Source organism: Microcebus murinus, chromosome 18 (assembly GCF_040939455.1).
Source record: "Microcebus murinus isolate Inina chromosome 18, M.murinus_Inina_mat1.0, whole genome shotgun sequence".
NCBI lineage: Eukaryota > Metazoa > Chordata > Mammalia > Primates > Cheirogaleidae > Microcebus > Microcebus murinus.
The window spans coordinates 21,156,559-21,178,984 of record NC_134121.1 but is presented as its reverse complement, the minus strand read 5'-3'; the positions used below and the strand labels follow the sequence as shown (position 1 = coordinate 21,178,984).

The 22,426-nt window shown below is 36.8% G+C and overlaps 1 protein-coding gene across 1 annotated transcript in view; it reads left to right on the top strand.

Annotated features, from left to right (window-relative positions):
• EFCAB5 (EF-hand calcium binding domain 5) overlaps positions 1 to 22,426 on the top strand; it is a 111,661-nt gene that overhangs the window by 26,227 nt on the left and 63,008 nt on the right. The window contains exons 5-7 of the mRNA XM_075994287.1: positions 6,927 to 7,083; positions 9,742 to 9,790; positions 13,131 to 13,201. Of these exons, the coding sequence (XP_075850402.1) occupies positions 6,927 to 7,083; positions 9,742 to 9,790; positions 13,131 to 13,201 (277 nt within the window). The remainder of the gene's footprint in view (positions 1 to 6,926; positions 7,084 to 9,741; positions 9,791 to 13,130; positions 13,202 to 22,426) is intronic.

Here is a 22,426-nt window from a genome sequence, read left to right as displayed (position 1 = left end):
CCTTCAGGAATCAGCTCAAGTACCACTTCCTCTGGGATATTTTCTGTCACAGCTGGTTTGGATTAACTACTTTAAAAATATTTCTTGGCCAGGAGCGTGGCTCCTGTAATCCTAGCACTCTGGGAGACTGAGGCGGGCGGATTGCTGGAGGTCAGGAGTTTGAAACCAGCCTGAGCAAGAGTGAGACCCTGTCTCTACTATAAATAGAAAGAAATTAATTGGACAACTAATATATAGAGGAAAAAATGAGCCAGGCATGGTGGCGCATGCCTGTAGTACCAGCTACTTGGGAGTCTGAGGCAGTAGGATTGCTTTAGCCCAGGAATTTGAGGTTTCTGTGAGCTAGGCTGATGCCACGCCACTCACTCTAGCCTGGGCAACAAAGCAAGACTCTGTCTCAAAAAAAAAAAAAAAAAAAATATATATATATATATAGCTTATATTTCTGAAGCACTTGTAGGTGTCAGCCCTTAGCACACTGTAAGGTAATTGTTATTTACCTCCCTATAATTTTTTGAGGACAGGGAATATTTTCTATCATACCTATATTTGAACACTGAGCACAGTTTGCACTCAATAAGTGTGTGTTAGATGAATGAATGAATAACTTTAATTTATTTAAGAGTCTTTATTCAATCAATATTTATTGCATAACTACTGAGGTCTCAATGTTGAGGTACTCCTTATAGAGAAAAATACAAAATTTGGAAGAAATAGAAATCCTGAACAGGCCAATAATGAGTAGCGAGACTGAATCAGTAATTTAAAAAAATCTCCTAACAAAAAGTAGTCCAGTACCAGATGGATTCACAGCCAAATTCTGCCAGACCTGCAACGAAGACCTGGCACCTATCTTACTGAAACTTTTCCATAACATGGAGATGGAGGGAATCCTTCCTAACTCTTTCTATGAAGCCAGTATCATCCTGATACCAAAGCCAGGAAAGGACACAACAAAAAAAGAAAACTACAGACCAATATCCCTCATAAACATAGATGCAAAAATCCTCAATAAAATACTAGCAAACTGAATCCAAGAGCACATCAAAAAAATAATTCACTATGATCAAGGAGGTTTCATCCCAGGGATGCAAGGATGGTTCAACATACACAAATCAATAAATGTGATTCACCACATAAACAGAATAAAAAACAAAAACCACATGATCATCTCAATAGATGCAGAAAAAGCATTTGATATAATCTAGCACTCCTTCATGATAAAAGCTCTTAACAAACTAGGCAAAGAAGGAACACACCTCAAAATAATAAAAGCCATAAGTGATAAACCCACAGTCAACATCATACAGAATGGGGCAAAGTTGAAAGCATTCCCATAAGAACTGAAAGAAGACAAAGATGCCTACTTTCACCACTTCTATTCAACATAGTACTGAAAGTCCTAGCCACAGTAACCAAGCAAAAGAAAGAAATAAAGGGCATCCAAAACAGAAAAGAGGAGACCAAACTACCCTATTTGCTGATAATATGATCTTATATCTAGAAAATCCTAAAGACTCCTCCAAAAGACTCCTAGAATTGATAAATAAATCCAGTAAAGTCTCAGGTTATAAAATTAATGTACAAAATCAGTAGCATTTCTGTACACTACTAACAGCCAAATTGTTAGTAGCAAATCAAGAACTCAACACCATTTTCAATAGCTGCAAAAAAAATTAAAATACTTAGGAATATACTTAACCAAGGATGTGAAAGATCTCTATAAGGAGAACTACAAAACATTGATGAAAGAAATCATGATGCCACAAACAAATGGAAAAACATTCCATGTCATGGATTAGAAGAATCAATATTATTAAAAATGTCCATACTGCCCAAAATGATTTATAGATTCAATGCAATTCCCATCAAAATATCAATGTCATTCTTCACAGAATTAGGAAAAAAATAGCAAATTTCATGTGGAATCAAAAAAGAGCCTGAATAGCCAAAGCAATCCTAAGCAAAAAGAACAAATCTGGAGGCATCATGTTACCCCAGCTTCCAGTTATACTACAAGGCTATCATAACCAAAACAGCATGGTATTGTTATAACATTAGACACATAGATCAATGAAACAGAACAGATAATACAGAAATAAAACCATACACCTACAACCAACTGGTCTGTAACAAAGCAGACAAAAACATACATGGGGAAAAGATGCCTTATTCAATAAATGGTGCTGGAAAAAGTGGATAGCCATATGCAGAATGAAACAGGACCCCTATCTCTCACTTTATGCAAAAATTAGCTCAAGATGGATTAAAGACTTAAATGTAAAATCTGACACCATAAAAATTCTAGAGTAAAACTTAGGAAAAATCCTTGTGGATATTGGCCTAGGCAAAAAATTTATGAGTAAGACCCCAAAAGCAAATACAACAAAAACAGAAATAAATAAATAGGACTTAGTTAAACTAAAAAGTTTCTGCATAGCAAAGAAATAACCAATAGAGTAAATAGACAACCGAAACAATGGGAGAAAATATTTGCAAACTATACATCCAACAAAGGACATTTAATATCCAGAACCTACAAGAACTGAAACAAATCAGCAAGAAAAAAATAGATAATCCCTTTAAAAAGTGGGCAAAAGAAATGAACAGACATTTTCAAAAGAAGATATACAAATGGACAACAAACATATGAAAATTCCTCAACTTCACTAATCATCAGAGAAATGCAAATTAAAACACAGTGAGATACCACCTTACCCAAGTCAGAATGGCCATTACTGAAAGTTCAAAAAACAATAGATGTCGGTGCAGTTGTGGTAAAAAGGGAACGCTAATACACTGTTGGTGAGAACATAAGTTAGTACAACCTCTATGGAAAACAGTATGGAGATTCCTCAAAGAACTAAAGGTAGAACTACCATTCAATCCTGCAATCCTACTACTGGGTATCTACCCAAAGGAAAAAAAAAAGTTATTATATCAAAAAGACACATGCACTTGTATGTTTATTCCAACACAATTCACGATTGGAACGATGTGGAATCAACCTAAATGTCCATCAACTGATGAGTGGATAAAGAAAATGTGGTGTATATATATATCATGGAATAGTAAAAAAGAATAAAATAATGTCTTTTGCAGCAATTTGGCTTGAACTGGAAGCCATATTTCTAAATGAAGTATCTCAGGAACAGAGAAACAAATACTACATGTACTCACTTATAAGTGGGAGGGAAAGGATGTACATACATGGTAATATGTACATACGCGGTATAATGGACTTAGAAGTAGGGAGGATTGGAGGAGGCTGAGAGATCAAAAATTACCTATCAGGTACAACATATGCTATTTGGGTGATGGGTACACTAAAAGCCCTGTCTCCACCACTACACAATTCATCCACATATCAAAAAAACCATCTGTACCCCCTAAATCTTTGACATTTTTTTAAAAACCACATGTTCATATAGGGGAACTGTTTAATTAGTTAGCTTTTGCTGCATAACAAAATATCCCAAAATTTAGTACTTTAAAGTAATACCATTTGTTTGCTTATGATTTTGTAGATTGGTAACTTTGGGCTGGCTGGGCTCATGACTTATCTTTACTTCATATGGTATCAATTGGACTCACTCATGCATTGCAGTAATATGGCAACTGATGGCCTTAATCACTTTCCTAGTGGTTAGCTGACTGTTTGTAGAAGCAATGAAGGTAACTGGCTCATTATGCAACAGGTGAGCCTAAGCTCATTTCCAAGGTGTTACTATAGTGGAAGGGCTCCTAAGTTCAATAAAAGAGGACAAGCCCCGATGTTCAAGCATTTTTCAACTTTCTGCTTGCATCCTGCTTGCTAATTACCACTAGCAAAGCATATCACATGCCTACAGGTAGACACAGGGGATGCAGAAATAGATTCCACCTGTTCATGGGACAACCTGCAAAGTAACATTGCGTAAAGAGACATGTGTCTAGGAACAAGAAGAATTTGTAACCAGTTTTGCAATTTTCCACACTAGTTTTTCTTCCCTTCCTGTCCCCTTGTACTTTGACGCTGCTTGTAGGTTATGTCTACCCTATACTGCCCAAAGTTAAAAGTTTTAAACGCTTTAGAATTCTGTTGATTGATGTAAACATCCTCATGAGATAATGCAGGCTACAGAAGAAAAATTTTATTCATTTTCTGAATGAGCAACACAACCAATTTGAAACTCATTTGGATTATATTTGGTGTCTCGTATACAGTGGCCCTAAAGCACAAAACTAGATTTTGTTTCTAAACATGAACATCAATAAGAGGAAGGAAATGATGGCTGAGCCACAGCTAAAACATGTAGAGGATCTAGTCAGGCAAAGAGAGGGAGAAAAATATTTCAAGCAGATGGAAAAATGACAGAAAACCAATTTTGTGAATTCATTTTTGTGTCACATGAGAATATGGAGACACTCAATACTTAATACATGTTACTGTTTATGTATCTGTTCTCCCTTTGGACCCTAAGCTTTTTAATGGTAGAATTTCTGTAGTAGGTGCCAAATAAATATTTGTGTCATGAGTGAGTGACTGGTTTAGTAAGTAAATGAGTGAATGAATGAAAAGATAAGAAACAGCTGTGTGAAAGACACCAATACAGAATAGAGAGCCACCTGGGAACAAAGACAGAAAGTGAGGAGAATGCTATATAAAGAGAAGAGAGATAAAGCAGCAGAGAGACAAGTAGTAGGGGAAGACCAGGAGAGATAGGCAGAAGGAACTGGGGGCTCTGAGAGATAAACAGTAGTCAGGAGTTTGGCTGTTTAGCAATTGCACCAGAGAAACTTAGCACTTCCTTTAAGATATTTAATCTTCTAACAATTCAGACACAGGTCCTTCTGCAGTAATAACCTGCTTGCCCACTTTTATTTTCAGACTTCAAAGTTTATTTTTGAAGGCTTGTTTTTCAAAAGAGAATTTTGAAGGCCTTATATTGGCATAAAATAATGATTCCGATTTTAGTTGTTTCTTTTGAATTATTAGAGGTATTCAATTTACCAGTTCTTACTGAAAATCCTTTTGTATTTTAAAAATCTGTCAGATTGTCTTAGTCTTTCTTCTTTGAAAGATGAAGAACTGCCATGCATTGGGAAAAAAACAGCGGCTATTTTTATCATTCTGAGCCATTTGATTTGATGTCAATCAAACCCAGTTTGGGGTTTTTGTAGTCCTAATAGGGATGATGAACATAGGAACAATTAAAATCACAGTTTTTCCCCCATTCTCAACCTGGGTGATGTAGTTATAGCTGAGTACAAGGGTAACTATTATGCCAGGGACTTCAGCAGGGGCTGTAAAAGCAATTGACTCTGGCTAGATAAAGGCAATAGACCAAGATATACTCCTACATGGAGTTCTCAAAAGTTTGGTCCAAGGCATCAGAATGAACTGCGATACCTGTTATAGATGTCTCTTCCAGGCTTCTTTTTTTTTTTTTTTTTTGAGACAGAGTTTCGCTTTGTCGCCCAGGCTAGAGTGAGCGCCGTGGCGTCAGCCTAGCTCACAGCAACCTCAAATTCCTGGGTTCAAGCGATCCTGCTGCCTCAGCCTCCCGAGTAGCTGGGACTACAGGCACGCGCCACCATGCCCAGCTAATTTTTTTATATGTATTAGTTGGCCAATTAATTTCTTTCTATTTATAGTAGAGACGGGGTCTCGCTCTTGCTCAGGCTGGTTTCGAACTCCTGACCTGGAGCAATCCGCCCACCTTGGCCTCCCAGAGTGCTAGGATTACAGGCATGAGCCACTGCGCCTGGCCTTTTCCAGGCTTCTACCCTAGACCTGGGATCAATCCCTTCAGATGATTTCTATGTCCAAGGAAGAGAAAGGCTCACTACCTTAATACTTTAGTGCATTCAACCTTGCCCTTACAGTATATATGGCAGCTTCTGAGGCTATTATTACTATTTTTTTTCTTAACTATAAATTGACAGCTTACCATTGTATATATTTATGGGGTACAAAGTGATGTTATGATTTGTGACTATAACATGAAATAATTAAATCAAGCTAATTAGCATCTCCATTACCTCAAATGCTTATTTTTTTTGTGTGTGGTGAGAACATTTGAAATTTACTCTTAGCAATTAAAAATGTACAATACATTATTATTAACTACATTCACCATCCTATGTAATAATCTAAAAAAAAAACACCTTATTTCTCTTGTCTGAGATTTTGTACCCTTTGACCATCATCTCCCCATTTCTCCCACTCCACAGTCTCTGTAACCACCATTCTACTCTCTGCTTCTCAAAATTAAACAAGTTTGATTGCTTTGTATTTCACAAGTAAGTGAGAACATTTGATATTTGTCTTTCTCTGCTTGGCTTATTTCACTTAGCCTGCTCTCTCATTTCATCCATGTTGTCACAAATGACAGAATTTCCTTGTTTTTTAAAGCTGGATAGTATTCCATTGTGTTTATATACCATATTTTCTTTATCCATTTATCTGTTGATGGACAATTAGGTTGATTCTATAACTTGGCTATTGTGAACACTGCTGCAGAGAACATATGAGTACAGCCAATTCTTTGAAAAACTGATTTCAAATCTTTTGGGTAAATACCCAGAAGTGGGGTTGCTGGATCAGATGGTAATTCTATTTTTAGTTTTTAAGTTTTCCATAATGGCTGTACTAATTCATATTCCCACCAGTACTTCTTAGGTATAGTAATTAGTTGGGTAAAATAAGTGCTACCTCCATAGAAAGTCAAATAATAGAAGAAAGCAGCCTATGATTAATGCCAAATTCAGTAAGTGCTGGGGGAAGAAGGGCTCACCACAGGCTTGAATCAAGTAAGATTTCATGGAGAAAAGACAGGTACAAAGTTTGAATGAGGTTCCAAACTACCGTATTCTGCCATTTGAACAATCTGAATCCAATCCCATGGTCTTAACAACGTGTTTGCTATATTTACATTCTTTAGAGTATCCAAGATGAAGGAGAGTGTTAAACAGCGAAGAGAACGAAGAGAAAGCATAAAAAAAGTGAAGGAACAGGTTGCCAACACTCGGAAACAGGCTCTGAAGGAGCAATTCGATGAATGGATTCTAGACACCAAAGGAAAAATTCCTATGGTAGTGGTAAGAAAGGGGGATATATGTGAAGGGTAGGTAGGGTGGGTGATAAGAGGGCAATTACTATAATAGTGAGTGGAATGCTGCAAGCCTCCTTTGAAATTTTCGATACTACTAAAGTAAGTCGATTCTTGACCTGTCTGGTCCATGAGAGTTGGTTCCTTCAATTTTGTCTTGAGCATTAGAAAAAAAGAAATCTAGGAAGATTTCTAAATTTTCACTCTGGCTGAGATTCCCAAACGTGTCACTATAAGCAGACATAGATTTCATTTGTTTGTTTGTTTGTTGTATGTGTCTGTGTAGGTGAATATGTGTATATGGCTATTTTTGTAAGACCTAAGAAATTGTGTCTCTTAGTTCCAGAGAACAACTGTATTCTAAGAGTTAGATATTTTCTCTCATGTATGTATGGATTTGAAAATACTTATTGGTTAGATATAATGCCAAATATTTTCAGTTTAAAGTGAATGATTAAAAATGGACCCAGGAAGATAAACCACAGACTGGGAGAAAATATTAACAAAACACTTTTCTGATAAAGGACTGTTATCCAAAATATACAAATAACTCTTAAAACTCAACAATAAGAAAACGAACAGCCCACCCAAAAGATAGACAAAAGGCCTGAATAGACATCTCACCAAAGAAGACACACAGATGGCAAATAAACATATGAAAAGATGCCTTATGACATTAGGGAATTGCAAATTAAAACAGCAGTGAGATACCACTATGTATATCTATTAGAATGATCGAAACCCAAAACACTAATAGCAAATGACAGCAAAGATGTGGAACAGCAAGAATTCATTACTTGTGGGAATGCAAAATGAAAGAGTTTGGCAATTTCTTACAAAATTAAACATACTCTTAAAAGACAAATACTGAATTATTCCACTTATATGAGGTATCTAAAGTAGTCAAATTCATAGAAACAGGAAATAGAATGATGGTTACAAGGGGCTAGAAGGAGGAGAGGAGGAGTTATTTAATGGGTATAGGATTTCAGATTTTCAAGATGAAAAACTTCTGGAGACCTTTTCACAACAGTGTGAATATACTTACACATAGACTTATATGCATACACTTGCGGATGGTTAAGTCAGCAAATTTTATGTGTTTTTTACTGCACACACGCAAAACTAAACACACTTTATACATATGATCCAGCAATCACTCTCCTTGGTATTTACCCAAATGAATTGGAAATTTATGTACACGCAAAAACATGCACATGGATGTTTATAGCAGCTTTACTCATATAATATCAAAACTTGGAAGCAACCAAGATATCTTTCAGTAGATAAATGGATGAATAAACTGTGCTGCAGCTACACAATGGAATATTATTCAGTGCTAAAAAAGAATGAGCTTATCAAGCCATGAAAAGACACAGAAGAAACTTAAATGCATAGAATTAAGTGAAAGAAGCAAATCTGAAAAGGCTACATACTGTATGACTCAAACTATACGACATTCTGGAAAGGTAAAACTATGGAAACAGTAAAAAGATCAGTGATTGCCAAGAGTGAGAGGGGAGGGAAGAATGAATAGGCAGAGCACCAAGCATTTTCAAGGCAGTGAAATTTTTCGGTATGATACTATAATGGTGGATACATGGCATTATATTATACATTTGTCAAAGCCCATTGAATGTACAATATCAAGAGACCCTTAAGATAGACTATGAACTTTGAGTGATAATGATGTGTCAATGTAGGTTTATCAATTATAACAAATGGGCCAGCACAGTGACTCACTCCTGTAATCCTAGCACTCTGGGAGGCCAAGGTGGGAAGATCGATTGAGGTCAGGAGTTCAAGACCAGCCTGAGGAAGAGCAAGACCTATCTCTACTAAAAAAAAAAAAAAAATAGAAAACATTAGCCAGGTGTGGTGGCATATGCTTGTAGTCCCAGCTACTCAGGAGTCTGAGGCAGGAAGATCGCTTGGACCCAGGAGTTTGAGGTTGCAGTGAGCTATGATCATGCCACTGCACTCTAGCCAGGTGACAGAGTGAGACTCTGTCTCAAAAACAAAAATAACAACAATAACAAAAAAACCCCACAAATGTACCACTCTTGTGCAGAATGTCATTAGTAGGGGAGGCTGAAGCTGTACGTGTGTGTGTGTGTGTGTGTGTGTGTGTGTGTGTGTGTGTGTTGGGGGTATATGAGAACTCTCTGTACTTTCCGCTCGATTTTGCTGTGAACTTAAAACTTCTCTAAAATATAAAGCCTATTTTTTAAAATGGATCAAGAAAAACTCTGAAATTTTGTTTTTAGTAATTGAAGAATACAGAAGTATAGAGAGTTCTTTGGATTGCCAAGCTGGTTGCCAAAGGTGTCTTAGCTCCATCTTGCCCAGTGTCTGAGGGTTGCTAATAATGTCCCCTGTAGAAGGCAAAATGGGATCATTCTTGAATCCCTGTCCTTCTCAGACAAAAATATTGGGAATAACTGAGAACATATATGTAAAAGCACTTTGTATACCTTGAAGTAGTCTATAAATTAAATATGAAATTGCTATTTCGGTCCTTGAGTTGGAAAGATCACTCAGTACTTAAATAGAAAGACTATATATGGCTTTTAGTCTGAAATGCTAAATATGTGGTAATTGAAGAGTAACATGTGGTTTCTTTCTTTCTTTCTTTTTTTATTTGCAGATTCAGAATGCTCTTCATGAATTTTTTCAAAATCCAGATTTTGATCCTGGTAAGTCTTCCTATTACTTTGGTATTTTTATTTAATTAATTAATTGATTTATTGATTTATTTATTTATTTTTGGGAAGGATACCGAATTCAGATGAAGAGTCAATATGGAGACAGAGATTATTCAGAGTTCTTATAGATATAATTAGCTTCTTCTGCACTTTCTAGATAGACAATGTAGAAAAGCAGAGAAGCAATCAATTATTCTCAATCCTTTTAATCTAGTGCCCATTTTACTACCAGTATTCTGTAATACCCTTTTATTGTCCTAGGATATTCCTAGAAAATATTACTTATATACACAGAATTTTAAAAGAAAGATAGAATGTCATACCTGTGATATAAAGAAGAAATACAAGGAAAGACATAAGAAAATTATATGTGCTGTATTTCAACATATAAATGCTTTGTTATAGCTTCACTAGAAGACATAAAAGAGTAGTTTCTACCTATTTATAATGAATGTTTAGATATAAGAAAAGTAAAATGTATATACAATTGGCTATTTTCTTTGCATTTGACATTTGAAATAAGGACAAAATGAGTGGATTTGTATATATACATAGAATCCCCATGAATAGCTACAAATGCAGACTGACACAGGTATGTTGTATTAGAGTTCAGAGTCAATTTTTTTTTTAGACAGAGCCTCACTTTGTTGCCTTGGGCAGAGTACAGTGGCATCATCGTAGCTCACTGCAACCTCAAAGTCCTGGGCTCAAGTGATCCTCCTGCCTCAGCTTCCCAAGTAGCTGGGACTACAGGCATGCACCACCACACCTGGCTGATTTTTCTGTTTTTTTGTAGAGATGGAGTCTTGCTCTTCCTCAGGCTAGTCTCAAACTCCTGGCCTCAAGCAATCCTCAGGCCTCAGCCTCCCAAAGTACTAGGATTACAGGTGTGAGCCATCACACCTGGCCAGAGGCGATTTATTAATATTAATACAGATACTATTAATACAAATACTATTACAGAATTTTCTGAAATGGGGAACAACTCTCAGTAAAGTTCCTGAATGAAACAAAGTATGATCCTTCTTCAGATCTTCACAGTAGTTACATTCTTAGAGAATTCAACAGCAAAATTATACTGTCTTTATATGTAAAATAGAGTTATATTCTAGATTCAAAATTAATATAAGCAGATTTTTCACCTACTTGAATGTTTTGCAGGAGGGAGAAAGTCGTTATTGTGTAGGAATTGCAGGAGTTCTGCCTCTACTCCTACTCCCCATCTTTGTGGCAATAAAAAGTCACCCACAAGTTCCTACCATGCTTCCTGGGAGGAAAGGACAGTACCACCCCTGTGGAGAATCACAGATTTTGTTGCTTTTGTCTTCAGAAAGATTTCCCTATGTGAAATTAGATGAAAACAATCAGACTTTGTTCCATAAAGAACTGTAGTTTGGGTCCTGAGGTTTACATAATTTATATCCAATTGTTTTTTTCAATTGATTTTTTGAACACTTGTGTTACATTGATAGCAATAGATTGTCACTTTTTGAAATAAAATATGCTTCCCATCTTCCCAAGGACTGGTTCCCAAACATGATTGGGGCCTTGCTGACAATGTTTTCTCCATCCACCTGTTCTCAGCCTATACAAAAACTATAATTCTTCCATCAGCTCAAACTCCACTTCTGTTTCAGAAAATTTTAAAAATAACTTCATTCATTCATTTATTTTTAGAAGGGGTTACAGAAGAAGCAAGTTAAGAAACCACGATTTGGGATCCTGATAAAATTAGAGATATTCCAGACCACTGCAGTTGACAGTGATTGTCTCTTCTCTCACCTCCTATACTACAGTATTTATTTTCTGGTCCATTCATTAATTCGTTATTTATTGAGCCCTCACTTCATTCCAGACACTGTAATCAGGTAGAGAATGCAAAGAGGACTGACAAGGCATGCTTCCGGCCCTTAAGTTACTCAAAGCCCAGTAAAGGGACAGACACCTACACTTAATAGCAACGGTTAATGGTAGAAACCAGATTGGTTTTCATAATCATGTGGAGCCTGGTGGGGAGGTCTGGGATGGGGATATCAGCATCAAATTCCTAAGCTTGTATGAATGTGTATACAGTCTTCCTAAGGCCACAATAGCTGGTATCTCATAAGTAGCACTTGAAAGTTGAAGAGAGGCCGGGCGTGGTGGCTGTAATCCTAGCACTCTGGGAGGCTGATGCGGGTGGATTTCTCGAGGTCAGGAGTTTGAAACCAGCCTGAGCAAGAGTGAGACCCCATCTCTACTATAAATAGAAAGAAATTAATTCGCCAATTAATATACATAGAAAAAATTAGCCAGGCAGGGTGGCACATGCCTGTAGTCCCAGCTACTCGGGAGGCTGAGGCAGCAGGATTGCTTGAGCCTAGGAGTTTGAGGTTGCTGTGAGCTAGGCTGACACCACAGGCACTCACTCTAGCCTGGGCAACAAAGCGAGACTCTTGTCTCAAAAAAAAAAAAAAAAAAGAAAAAGAAAAAGAAACATTAAAGACCACGTGCAGTGGCTCATGCCTGTAATCCCAGCACTTTGGGAAGCTGAGGCAGCAGGATCACTTGAGGTCAGGAGTTCAAGACCAGCCCGAGCAACAACATAGCAAGACCCTCGTCTCTACAAAAAAAAAAAAAAAAATTAGCCAGACGTGGTGGCACATGCCTATAGTCCTAGCTACTTGGGAATCTAAGGTGAGAGGATCCCTTGAGCCTAGGAGTTTGAGGCTGCAGTGAGCTATGATCAGGTCACTACACTCCAACCTAGGTGATAGAGCAAGACACTGTCTCAAATAAATGAATGAAGGAATAAATAAATAAGCTTTTTAAAAGAAAGTTTGTAGAGGTGTCTTGTTTTAGGACCTGATAGCATAAATAGTAGCATAAATCAGCACAGATGTTTTTGCAGTCTTTTATACTTGTTTTTGCTTTTTTTTTTGAGATAGAATCTCACTCTGTTGCTCAGGCTGAAGTGCAGTGGTGTGGTCATAGCTCACTGCAACCTCAAACTCCTGGGCTCAAGCAATCCTCCTGCCTCAGACTCCCAGGTCTTTTATACTATTGATGTATATATTTGTTTCTGCTTTATCCCAACCTAGTCATTAAAAATATAGGCTCTTTTTTTTCTAAGTATTTGCATTGCTTGATTAAGTAAAAGCCAGGAAAAATAATAATTTTGTAGTAATTGGGATGTTACCCAACTGTATGTCATTCACTTTATTGTAATTATGGATAAACATTAGTTAAGAAATAATTTTATGTTTTTCTTTTAAAGCACTATAATGTAAATATCAAATATGAATATATTACAACTAAACTAACTACGAAATAACCTTTATTCCATAATTAGAATTACAATGCAAACAATTGGATATTATTGACTCAACAGAACCAAGATTGGACAAAATGGCATTTACAGAAGTAAGAAGTTACATTATTTAATATTTGAATCAAATTATTTTGCCAGTTGCAATTGTCTTTTGGTGGCTGATGCACATACATTAAGTTAAATGAAAGCACAAAAACTTATTTTATCGATTCCAAGATATTAATATATACTTTAAAATATTTTAACCCCTCTGAAATTAAGTTATATCTTACAATCAAAGGCACCTTACAATTTATTTCCATCAATGACATTCATGATGTGAAAGTGTGAAAAACTTCCACTGACACCTTCTGGTAAGATCAAGAAAAACCAGCATCTTATATTCAATGAAATCTGGCTTTACAAATAAATAGTGAGATCTAAAACTTACAAAAACTTTTCTATTGGCCAGCCACTGTCCTAAGCTATTTGTGTGAACTCAGGTAATCCTCTCAGCAACCCTTATCTTCTACTGTTACAGATGAAGACGCCAAGGTGCAAAAAGGTTAAATAACTTGCACATGGTCTCACAATTAGTAGGTACTGGAGAACTTTGTATTGAGGCAATTTGGTTTCAAAGTTTACATAATATTGTATCTGAGAAAGTATGATTCTATTGTAATGGAATAAGTGAAAGAAGAAATTTAATGGTACCAGAGTCCTGACATAGCCCGCTTTTATATTTTTTTCATGTTTCTCTATTTTCCCTTATTTTCCTCTAATGAGCCCTAGAGTTTTTCTCTTTCTCCTCTCATGCACCATTGTTCCACTGAAAGTGAAGAATACACATTATATACAGTTTCAAGATTCTGTATGAAGGATTTCTAGAATTGTTTTTGAGATGATTGTTGTACAAATAAGACTTTGGAAAATCCCATCTCAGTTTTGTTCTGTGTTTTCTTAGATTCTATTTGGTGTCTGTTAGTCACGGGTCAAACTAATGGCTAAAGTTGTTATATCTCCTTTGTGATCCAGAGCCCATACTATGAACCTCCTCCTTGCTACTCTCACATGCCAAGCCAATATTTCTCCTGCTCTAAATCAGTCCAGGGCCAGGCATCACACAACCAGAGACAGTCCTTGTGCCACGGAGTCTTCCAGAACTATTTAAACTAGCCAATCCTAGCTGTTTGTGCTGCCTTCCCTTGCATTCCCTAAGGAAATCCCAATAAGAACTCTAGCTTAGGCTTTCTTTGTCCTTCCTGCTGCTGCTGTCTCCTGACCAAAACCTGGTGCTTCCCCTGTGGCTCTGCATGGCATGGCATCCTCCCTTCTCTTGGAAGTTTTAAGTAATAAAAATCTTCTTTCAATGGCATTAGCCTCTCCGTGCCATCCTTCAGTCACCTCTACAAGTTAAAATCCCAGAAATACAAATGAGACAAGCTACTCAAAAATATGCAGAACAAGTGATAGTGTTAAAGTGATTCAGGAAAAGTCTAAGCTTTATCACTTTAATATAATAATAAACATAACACATTTCTTTGCGAGGCACTGATTCTTGGTGCTACTTGCCTGTTTGTCTTATATCTGGTTCCCCTAAAAGTGGGCAATTTAGGAAATGTTCTCATTTTTTTAAATTATGAAAGTAATATGAATTTCATATACATGAATTACATCTCCATAAAAAAGTAATATATGTTCACTATAGAAAATTAAAGATAGAAAAGTATAAGGAAGTACAAAAATTTAAATCCACATTCTACCACCAATAAATAACCACTGTTAACATTATATTTTTCTTTGTATAATAATAATAGCTAATATTTTTTACCACTTTTTTATGTGCTAGAGAGTAGACTGAGGGTATAACATGCACGTTCTTGTGTAATCCTCACAACAATTCAGTTATTAATATCCTCCTTTTGCAGTTGAGACCTAGGATTGAACACTTTCCTCAAATCACGTAGCACGTGACAGAACCAGACTAGAACCCAGGCAACCTGACTCCAAAGCTCATCATGCTGTTGACCCTTGTGCTTTATCGTGTCTATTATATTCATAGTGAGATGTAAGGTTTTAGTTTTAATTTTGTGTTTCTTCCTTATAGATTTTTAGATCATGCCTAATATATGATCATATATCCTATTTTTTTCATTTATCCTCATCTCTTGATTATTTCTCCATATCAATACATATTCTTTAAAAGATGATCTTTCAAACTTTTTTCTTTCATTTTGAGACAATGTCTTGCTCTCTTGCACTGGCTAGAGTGCAGTGGTGTCATCATCACAGCTCACTGCAGCCTCCAATGCCTGGGCTCAAGCAATCCTCTTGCCTCAGCCTCCTAAGTAGCTGGGAATGCAAACATGTCCCACTACAACCAGCTAATTTTTGTATTTTTTGTAGAGATGGGGTCTTGCTCTTGCCCAGGCTGGTCTCAAACTCCTGGCCTCAGGCAGTCCTCTTGCCGTGGCCTCCCAGAGTGCTAGGATTACAGGTGTGAACCACTATGCCTGACCGAAGTTTTTTTATTTTTAAAACATTTTTTGTACAGATGAGGTCTCTGTATGTTACTCAGGCTGGTCTTGACCTCCTGGCCTCAAGTAATCCTTCTATCTCAGTCTCCCGAAGTGCTCAGATTACAGGCATGAGCCACCATGCCCAAACCATATTTTGTTTTAAGAGGCTTCATCTGATACCATGCTGGATCTTATTTGTGTTAATGAGAAAAAAACAAACAAGGTTTATAATTTGGAAAAGGATAGCTTTATTTCTCATAAAGGCTTTTACAGCCCACAGTGGCCATTGAGCAGGCTGGGAAACAGAGCTCCCAGCCACAAGCCAGAAACGTGCTTCAAGGGAAGGACAAAGAGAACAGGATTTTATACTGAGCAGAGTGGCTAAATATACATATTTAACAAGCTATAGGAAGAGTTATGAATATTTATGAAAAGAGAACTATGGATCTGCGCAGTGGGGCTTTCTGTCCTTTTATGGGGTCCATGTTTAAAGATGGCCATTCTCTATGTATAAAAGGTGAAACAAGGACATGAAAACCCTCCCTGTGAACGTTCTGTAGACTGTTAAAACCACTTCATGGTTGGTGGTCTTTTATCAGGAAAGAATGCTGGTTTGGCCGTTAGGAAATAAAGCCTGATGGCCATTAGCAAGGGAAGGGCAGGTAAAATGATGTGTGTCCAACCTCCCATACCATCAAAGCTGGGGACTCAGTTTTAAGCTTTTTCTAGGGCCCCCTTGGCCAAGAGGGGCCTTGTTCAGTTAGTGGGAGGCTTAAGATTTTATTTTCATTTCACATTTTATCTTGTTTTAAAAGAGACTTCCTCCGAGGTGGGCATGAAGATTCAAGTTCCCTATTCAATTTCCCTAAACACCTTAGGGGCAGAGGAAAGCTGCCAAGTTACTGCCAGGTGGAGGTGAAAGTACCAGCTTTCTACTTGGTTTGTTGTTGTTGTTGTTGTTGACACCACCAGCAGGGAGGAAAAGAAGTACTTGGTTATGACTGAGTGCAAATAGATGTCTAGGCTCTCTCTCCACTTGGCCTTTGCTAATGGGAGTGGGAATGAGGCCGTAATTTTTTCCGTGGTGTTTGGCTAGAATAGGGTGGTTATTATCTAAATTTTTTCTGTCTTTCTAGGTTGCCCCTTTCCTACTCCTTTGGCTGGAGAGAGCAATCTTTCTTGTTTGTTTGTTTGTTTTGTTGTTGTTGTTGTTCTTGTTGATGATGTTGTTTGTTTTTTGTGCTCCCACTGGAATTTCTGAGTTGCCAGCTTCTCCAGCACCCAGTCTGGAAAATATGGAAGCAAAAAGAAACCCAGTACTCACCACTGGGTCCTGAGAGCCCTAGCCAATCTGCTGTCTTCTCTCTACCTTTCCTAGTCTTCTTAAGATTGTAATATCTAAGGTTTTTAGCTGTACTTAGGTAGGAGGAATAGGGAGAAGTGCATCTTCTCCATCTTGATCCTTCAAACATTTTAATGGCTACATAATATTTTGTTATATGGTTATATCATAATCTTTTTAATGATCTCTTTATTGTTGAACATTTGCTTCTCACTATTCACTATTAAATAAGATTAATATTTGTATGTAAATCTTTGTTTATAGCTTGCTATGTACTAAATAAACTGTGTCCCTCCCTCAAATTCATATGTCAAAGTCCTAACCCCTAAAGTGATTGTATTTGGAAATAGGGATTTTAGGGTGTACTTAAGGTTAAATGAGGTCATAAGGGTGGGGTCCTAATGTGATAGGATTGGTAACTTTATAATAAAAAGAAAAGAGAGAAATTGCAGTAAGGAAAGGCTATGTGAGGACACAGCCAGAAGGCAGCCATCTGTAACCTAAGGAGAGAGATCTGTCAAAAGACAAAATTACAACAAATTTAGTTTGAAGATCTCAATTGACTTTATTTGAGATTCCAGAATCAGGCAACATTTCATTTCGTAAAATAGAAGAAGTGCTCACATAAGCTGAGAAGAAGGAGTTGGTTTTATAGACAGAGAAGGACTGAAGAAAGCAGAAACAAAGGACAAAAAGCGGACTGGTCATTTCAGAGTTACTTCCCTTGTAAGGTAGAAACAGGGAGACAGAACAATAGGACAATAACTGATTGGTTAACCTCAGGTTGCTTCAGGTTAAGGATTAAAACAGAAGGAACTTCATTATCATGCTGATTAAAGATTGAAGCTGGCCTGTTTGAGAAATTGGCTGTTCTCTCTCTCCTGATTTCTCAGAAGGTCAAACAACAGCTTAGTTTTAGTTTAGTGATATGGAATCTCAGCCTGGGTGACTTCATTTTGATTTTTAGTCCGTCTGTTGAGGCCTAGTGTAGAAGCTTAGTCCAAAACAACAGCCTGCTATAATTTTTATTTAACAGCCCTCACCAGACACTGACTCTACTGGCACCTAGATTTGGGCTTTCCAGCCTCCAGAACTGTGAGAAAATAAATCGCTATTGTTTAAGCCACCCGGTCTATGGTATTTTGTTATGGCAGCCTGAGCTGACTATACACAGCTCCAGTAATTTCTTTAGAACAGAGTCCTAGAAATGGAATAAATATGTGAAAGAATAAACATTTGAGGTTTTGGGATCTGTTGTCAAATTGTGCTCTTAATTGTACTGATTTATTCTCCTGCCAGCCATGTGTGAGAGCTCTCAAAGTGCCATATTCTCACCAATAGGAGGCATTATTGAGCATAAGACATCTCTGCAATTTGATGGTATTTTGTTTTTTAACTTGTATATATTTTTTTCTTTTTCTTTTTTATTTTGGCATATTATGGGGGTACAGATTTTAAGGTTTCAATAAATGACCTTTCTCCCCTCCCCCCACAAGTCTGAGTTTCCAACATGACCATCCCCCAGATGGTGCACATCTCACTCATTATGTATGTATATACCCGCCCCCCTCCCCCAACTTGTATCTTTTTGATTTACAGTGAAATTAAAGATTTTTCTGTGTAATTAAAAAATTTCTTCTTATGTAAATTATCCATTCATATTTTTTACCCATCTTACCTATTGATGTTTATTTTTTCTTATGGAATTGTAAATGTTCATTAAATATTAGACATTATCTTTTTTTTTTTTTTTTTTTGAGACAGAGTCTCACTTTGTTGCCCAGGCTAGAGTGAGTGCTGTGGCGTCAGCCTAGCTCACAGCAACCTCAAACTCCTAGGCTCAAGCAATCCTGCTGCCTTAGGCTCCCAAGTAGCTGGGACTACAGGCATGCGCCACCATGCCCGGCTAATTTTTTCTCTCTATATATATATTAGTTGGCCAATTAATTTCTTTCTATTTTTATAGTAGAGACGGGGTCTCGCTCTTGCTCAGGCTGGTTTCGAACCCCTGACCTCGAGCAATCCGCCTGCCTCGGCCTCCTAGAGTGCTAGGATTAGAAGTGTGAGCCACCGCGCCCGGCTGACATTATCATTTATGATCACAAATTGCAAATCTTTTTGAGGTTTCCTCAATTGTTTAAAAATTTTTAGAGATGGTTTTTAATTTACAGAAACTTTTGTTCATTTTCATTTTATTTTATTTTGAGACAGAGTCTTACTCTGTTGCCTGGGCTGGAGTGCAATGGTATCATCATAGTTCACTGCAACTTCCAACGCCTGAACTCGAGAAATCCTCTGGCCTCAGGCTTCCAGTAGCTGGGACCACAAGTGTACATCACCACACCCAGCTAATTTTTGTATTTTTTATAGAGATAGGAAGGGTGGGTCTAACTATACTGCCCAAGCTGGTCTCAAACTCCTGGCCTCAGGAGTGATCCTCCCACCTTGGCCTCCCTAAGTGCTAGGATTACAGGTGTGAGCCACTGCACCTAGCCAATTTTTGTTAATTTCTCTGCAAACAAATCTATAGATTTTTTTTTGAGCTCTTTTTCATTGTTCCTGTGCTTAGAAGTTTCTCTTCTTTCCAAAGTCAGCTAAATATTCACCTATTTTTTCTAGCTCTTTTTAAAATTAACTTGAAAACTATTTTGATAAATAATGGATAAGAATCTAACTTAATTTTCCTTCTGAAATGGTTAGTAAAACCTACTACTCCGTTTATTGAACACATTTTTCTTTTATAAGTAGCTAATTTTCCAAATAAAATTTTTCTACATTATTTTCCTTTTTTCCAATGAAAGATAAAAAGTAAAACATTTTATAAAATTTGAATGAGTTTTTTTTTTAGTGCCCATGTAAATTCCATTTTTATGGAAAGAAGAGTGTTCTCTGTGGCATGAATTTTCTCAAGAATGTGTATATTTTGGCTGGGTACAGTGGCTCACACTTGTAATCCTAAGCACTTTGGAAGGCTGAGGTGGGAGGATCACTCAAACTCAGGAGTTTGAGACCAGCCTGGGCAACATAGCCAGATCCTGTCTCTACAAAAAATTTGAAAATTAGCTGGGTGTGGTATCATGTGCCTGTAGTCCTAGCTACTCTGAAGGCTGAGATGGGAGGATTGCTTGAGCCCAGAAGTTGGAGGTAACGGTGGGCTATGATTACACCACTGCACTCCAGCCTGGGCAACAGAGCAATAATACTCTGTCTCTTCAAAAAAAAAAGAATGTGTATATTTTAATGCATGACATCTTTCTCTTGTTAGTATCAAATATATCAAAAACAAAAGGATGGAAAAGAGTCTTTCTTGTCTGCTTTAACAAATTTAGCTGCAAATAGCATATCACAACTTTAGGTAATTTTTTAAAATAATTCCCAGATTTATTAATATTAGAGAAAGGAATGGGTAGATAAGCAGTGCATAAAGTAGAAGTGGTAATAAAACCCTAATTCCATGTGGTTTCTTGTTACCTTGCCTGCTGTTGACAAACAAACCTGTCACCTCTCTGTTGTGTTTTCATGTTTCTTGGGAAAGGCAATTTAATTGGCCAGGCTGAAATGAAAAGATAAATCCTGGTGTGACTTCTTAACTTTGTTCAATTTGAGAATAAATTTATTCCAGAGACCCTATTTTACCCATAAATTGCCAAAGTAACATCATTGGAATAAATTTTTAAAATTAAGTACTATTATCAGAATAATATAAAAATGAACTCTCGGTTCTTCCCAATTTATATATAGAGAGGTCTTTTCTAGCCATGTCATATTAAAATGTAATTTTTTCTATTCTTCCATGTGATTGGAGACTTCTTTAAAAAGTCTAAATGACCATATTTCTGCACTTCTAAGATGAGTAGTTTTCTTTTTGCATTTCTGAAATCAAGATGCATCATTTGATAAAATAGTATTTTTCCCTCTTGTCCCTACCCCTCAAAATCTGTTATTAAATCATAAGTCATCTAATGATTGATGGTTTTTGCTAATTGAAAAAAAAGCTATACTGTATGCACTTTATAAGCAAAGCATCTGATATAAAGTGACAAAAAAATGAAATTAAAAGAATTGTTACAGGGATAGCAGATAAATGAAATATACAAGTAAACAAAAAAACCCCTGAGATTTCAAGATTAAAAAATCATTTAATGGGAGCAAGACTATTTTTATATCTGTAAATGTTAAATTTTTATATTTAAAATTTTTTAAGTTAAGGAAGATAATAGGACTCTCTTAAGCTTTATGAGCTTATAGCACATTGTAATAGAATATATAAAAATATATTAGAAATAAGAGATGATGAATGAACAAAAAAATGTACAATAACTGTAGAGATATTAAAACTTTTTGGTAGCAGCTTTATTGAGATATAATTCACATACTGTACTTATTTCCTATGGCTGTTGTAACAAATTACCACAAACTTGGTGGCTTGAATCAACAGAAATTTATTTTCTCACAGTTCTGGAGGCCAGAAGTCTAAGTTCAGTATCACTGGCCCAAAATGAAGGTGTTGGCAGGGCTGCACTCCCTCAGCAGGGTCTGTGCGGGAATTCACTCCTTGCCTCTTCTAGCTTCAGGAGGCTGCTGGCATTCCTTACCTGTGGCTGCATCACCAGTCTCCCTCTCTGTGGTCACATGGCCCCTCCTCCTCTTCTGTCTGAAAAAATCTCCCTCTTAAAAAGATATAAGTGATTGCATTTAGGGCCCACCTAGATAATTCAGGATAATCTCCTCATCTCAAAATCCTTAATTTAGTCACATCTACAAAGACTCTTTTCCCATGTAAAGTAGCATTTACAGATTCAGGGATTAAGGATCTGGTATCTTTGAGAGCCATTATCCAACCTACTACACATACCTTACACCCATTTAGAGTGTACAATTAAGTGGTTTTTAGTATATTTACAGAGTAGTGCATCCATAAAAACAAGCAATTTTAGAACATTTTCACCCTCCAAAAAACCCCATACCCATTAGCAGTCACTCCCCATTTCCCTCCAAACCTCCAGCCCTAGGCAACCACTAATCTATTATACTTTCTGTCTCTGTGGCCTTGCCTATTCTGGACATTTCACAGAAATGGAATTATACAATATGTTCTTTTTTTTTTTCTTTTTTGGCTTCTTGCACTTAGAATATTTTCAAAATTTATCTGTACCACGTATCAGTATTTCATTTCTTTTTATTACCAAATAATATTCCTTTGTATGGGTGTACCATCTTTTAATTATCAATCCATTCATACATACCCATTTATTTATCTATTGATGGGTACATTTGGGTTGTTTTCACTTATTGGCTATTGTGAATAGTGCTGCTATGAACTTTTGTGCATAAGTTTTTACGTGAATGTTATGTTTTCAATTCTCTTGGGTATGTATCTAGGAGTGGAGTTGCTGAGTCATATCATAACTTAATATTTAACCTTTTGAGGAACTGCCAGATTGTTTTCCACAGTAGTTACAGCATTTTACATTCCC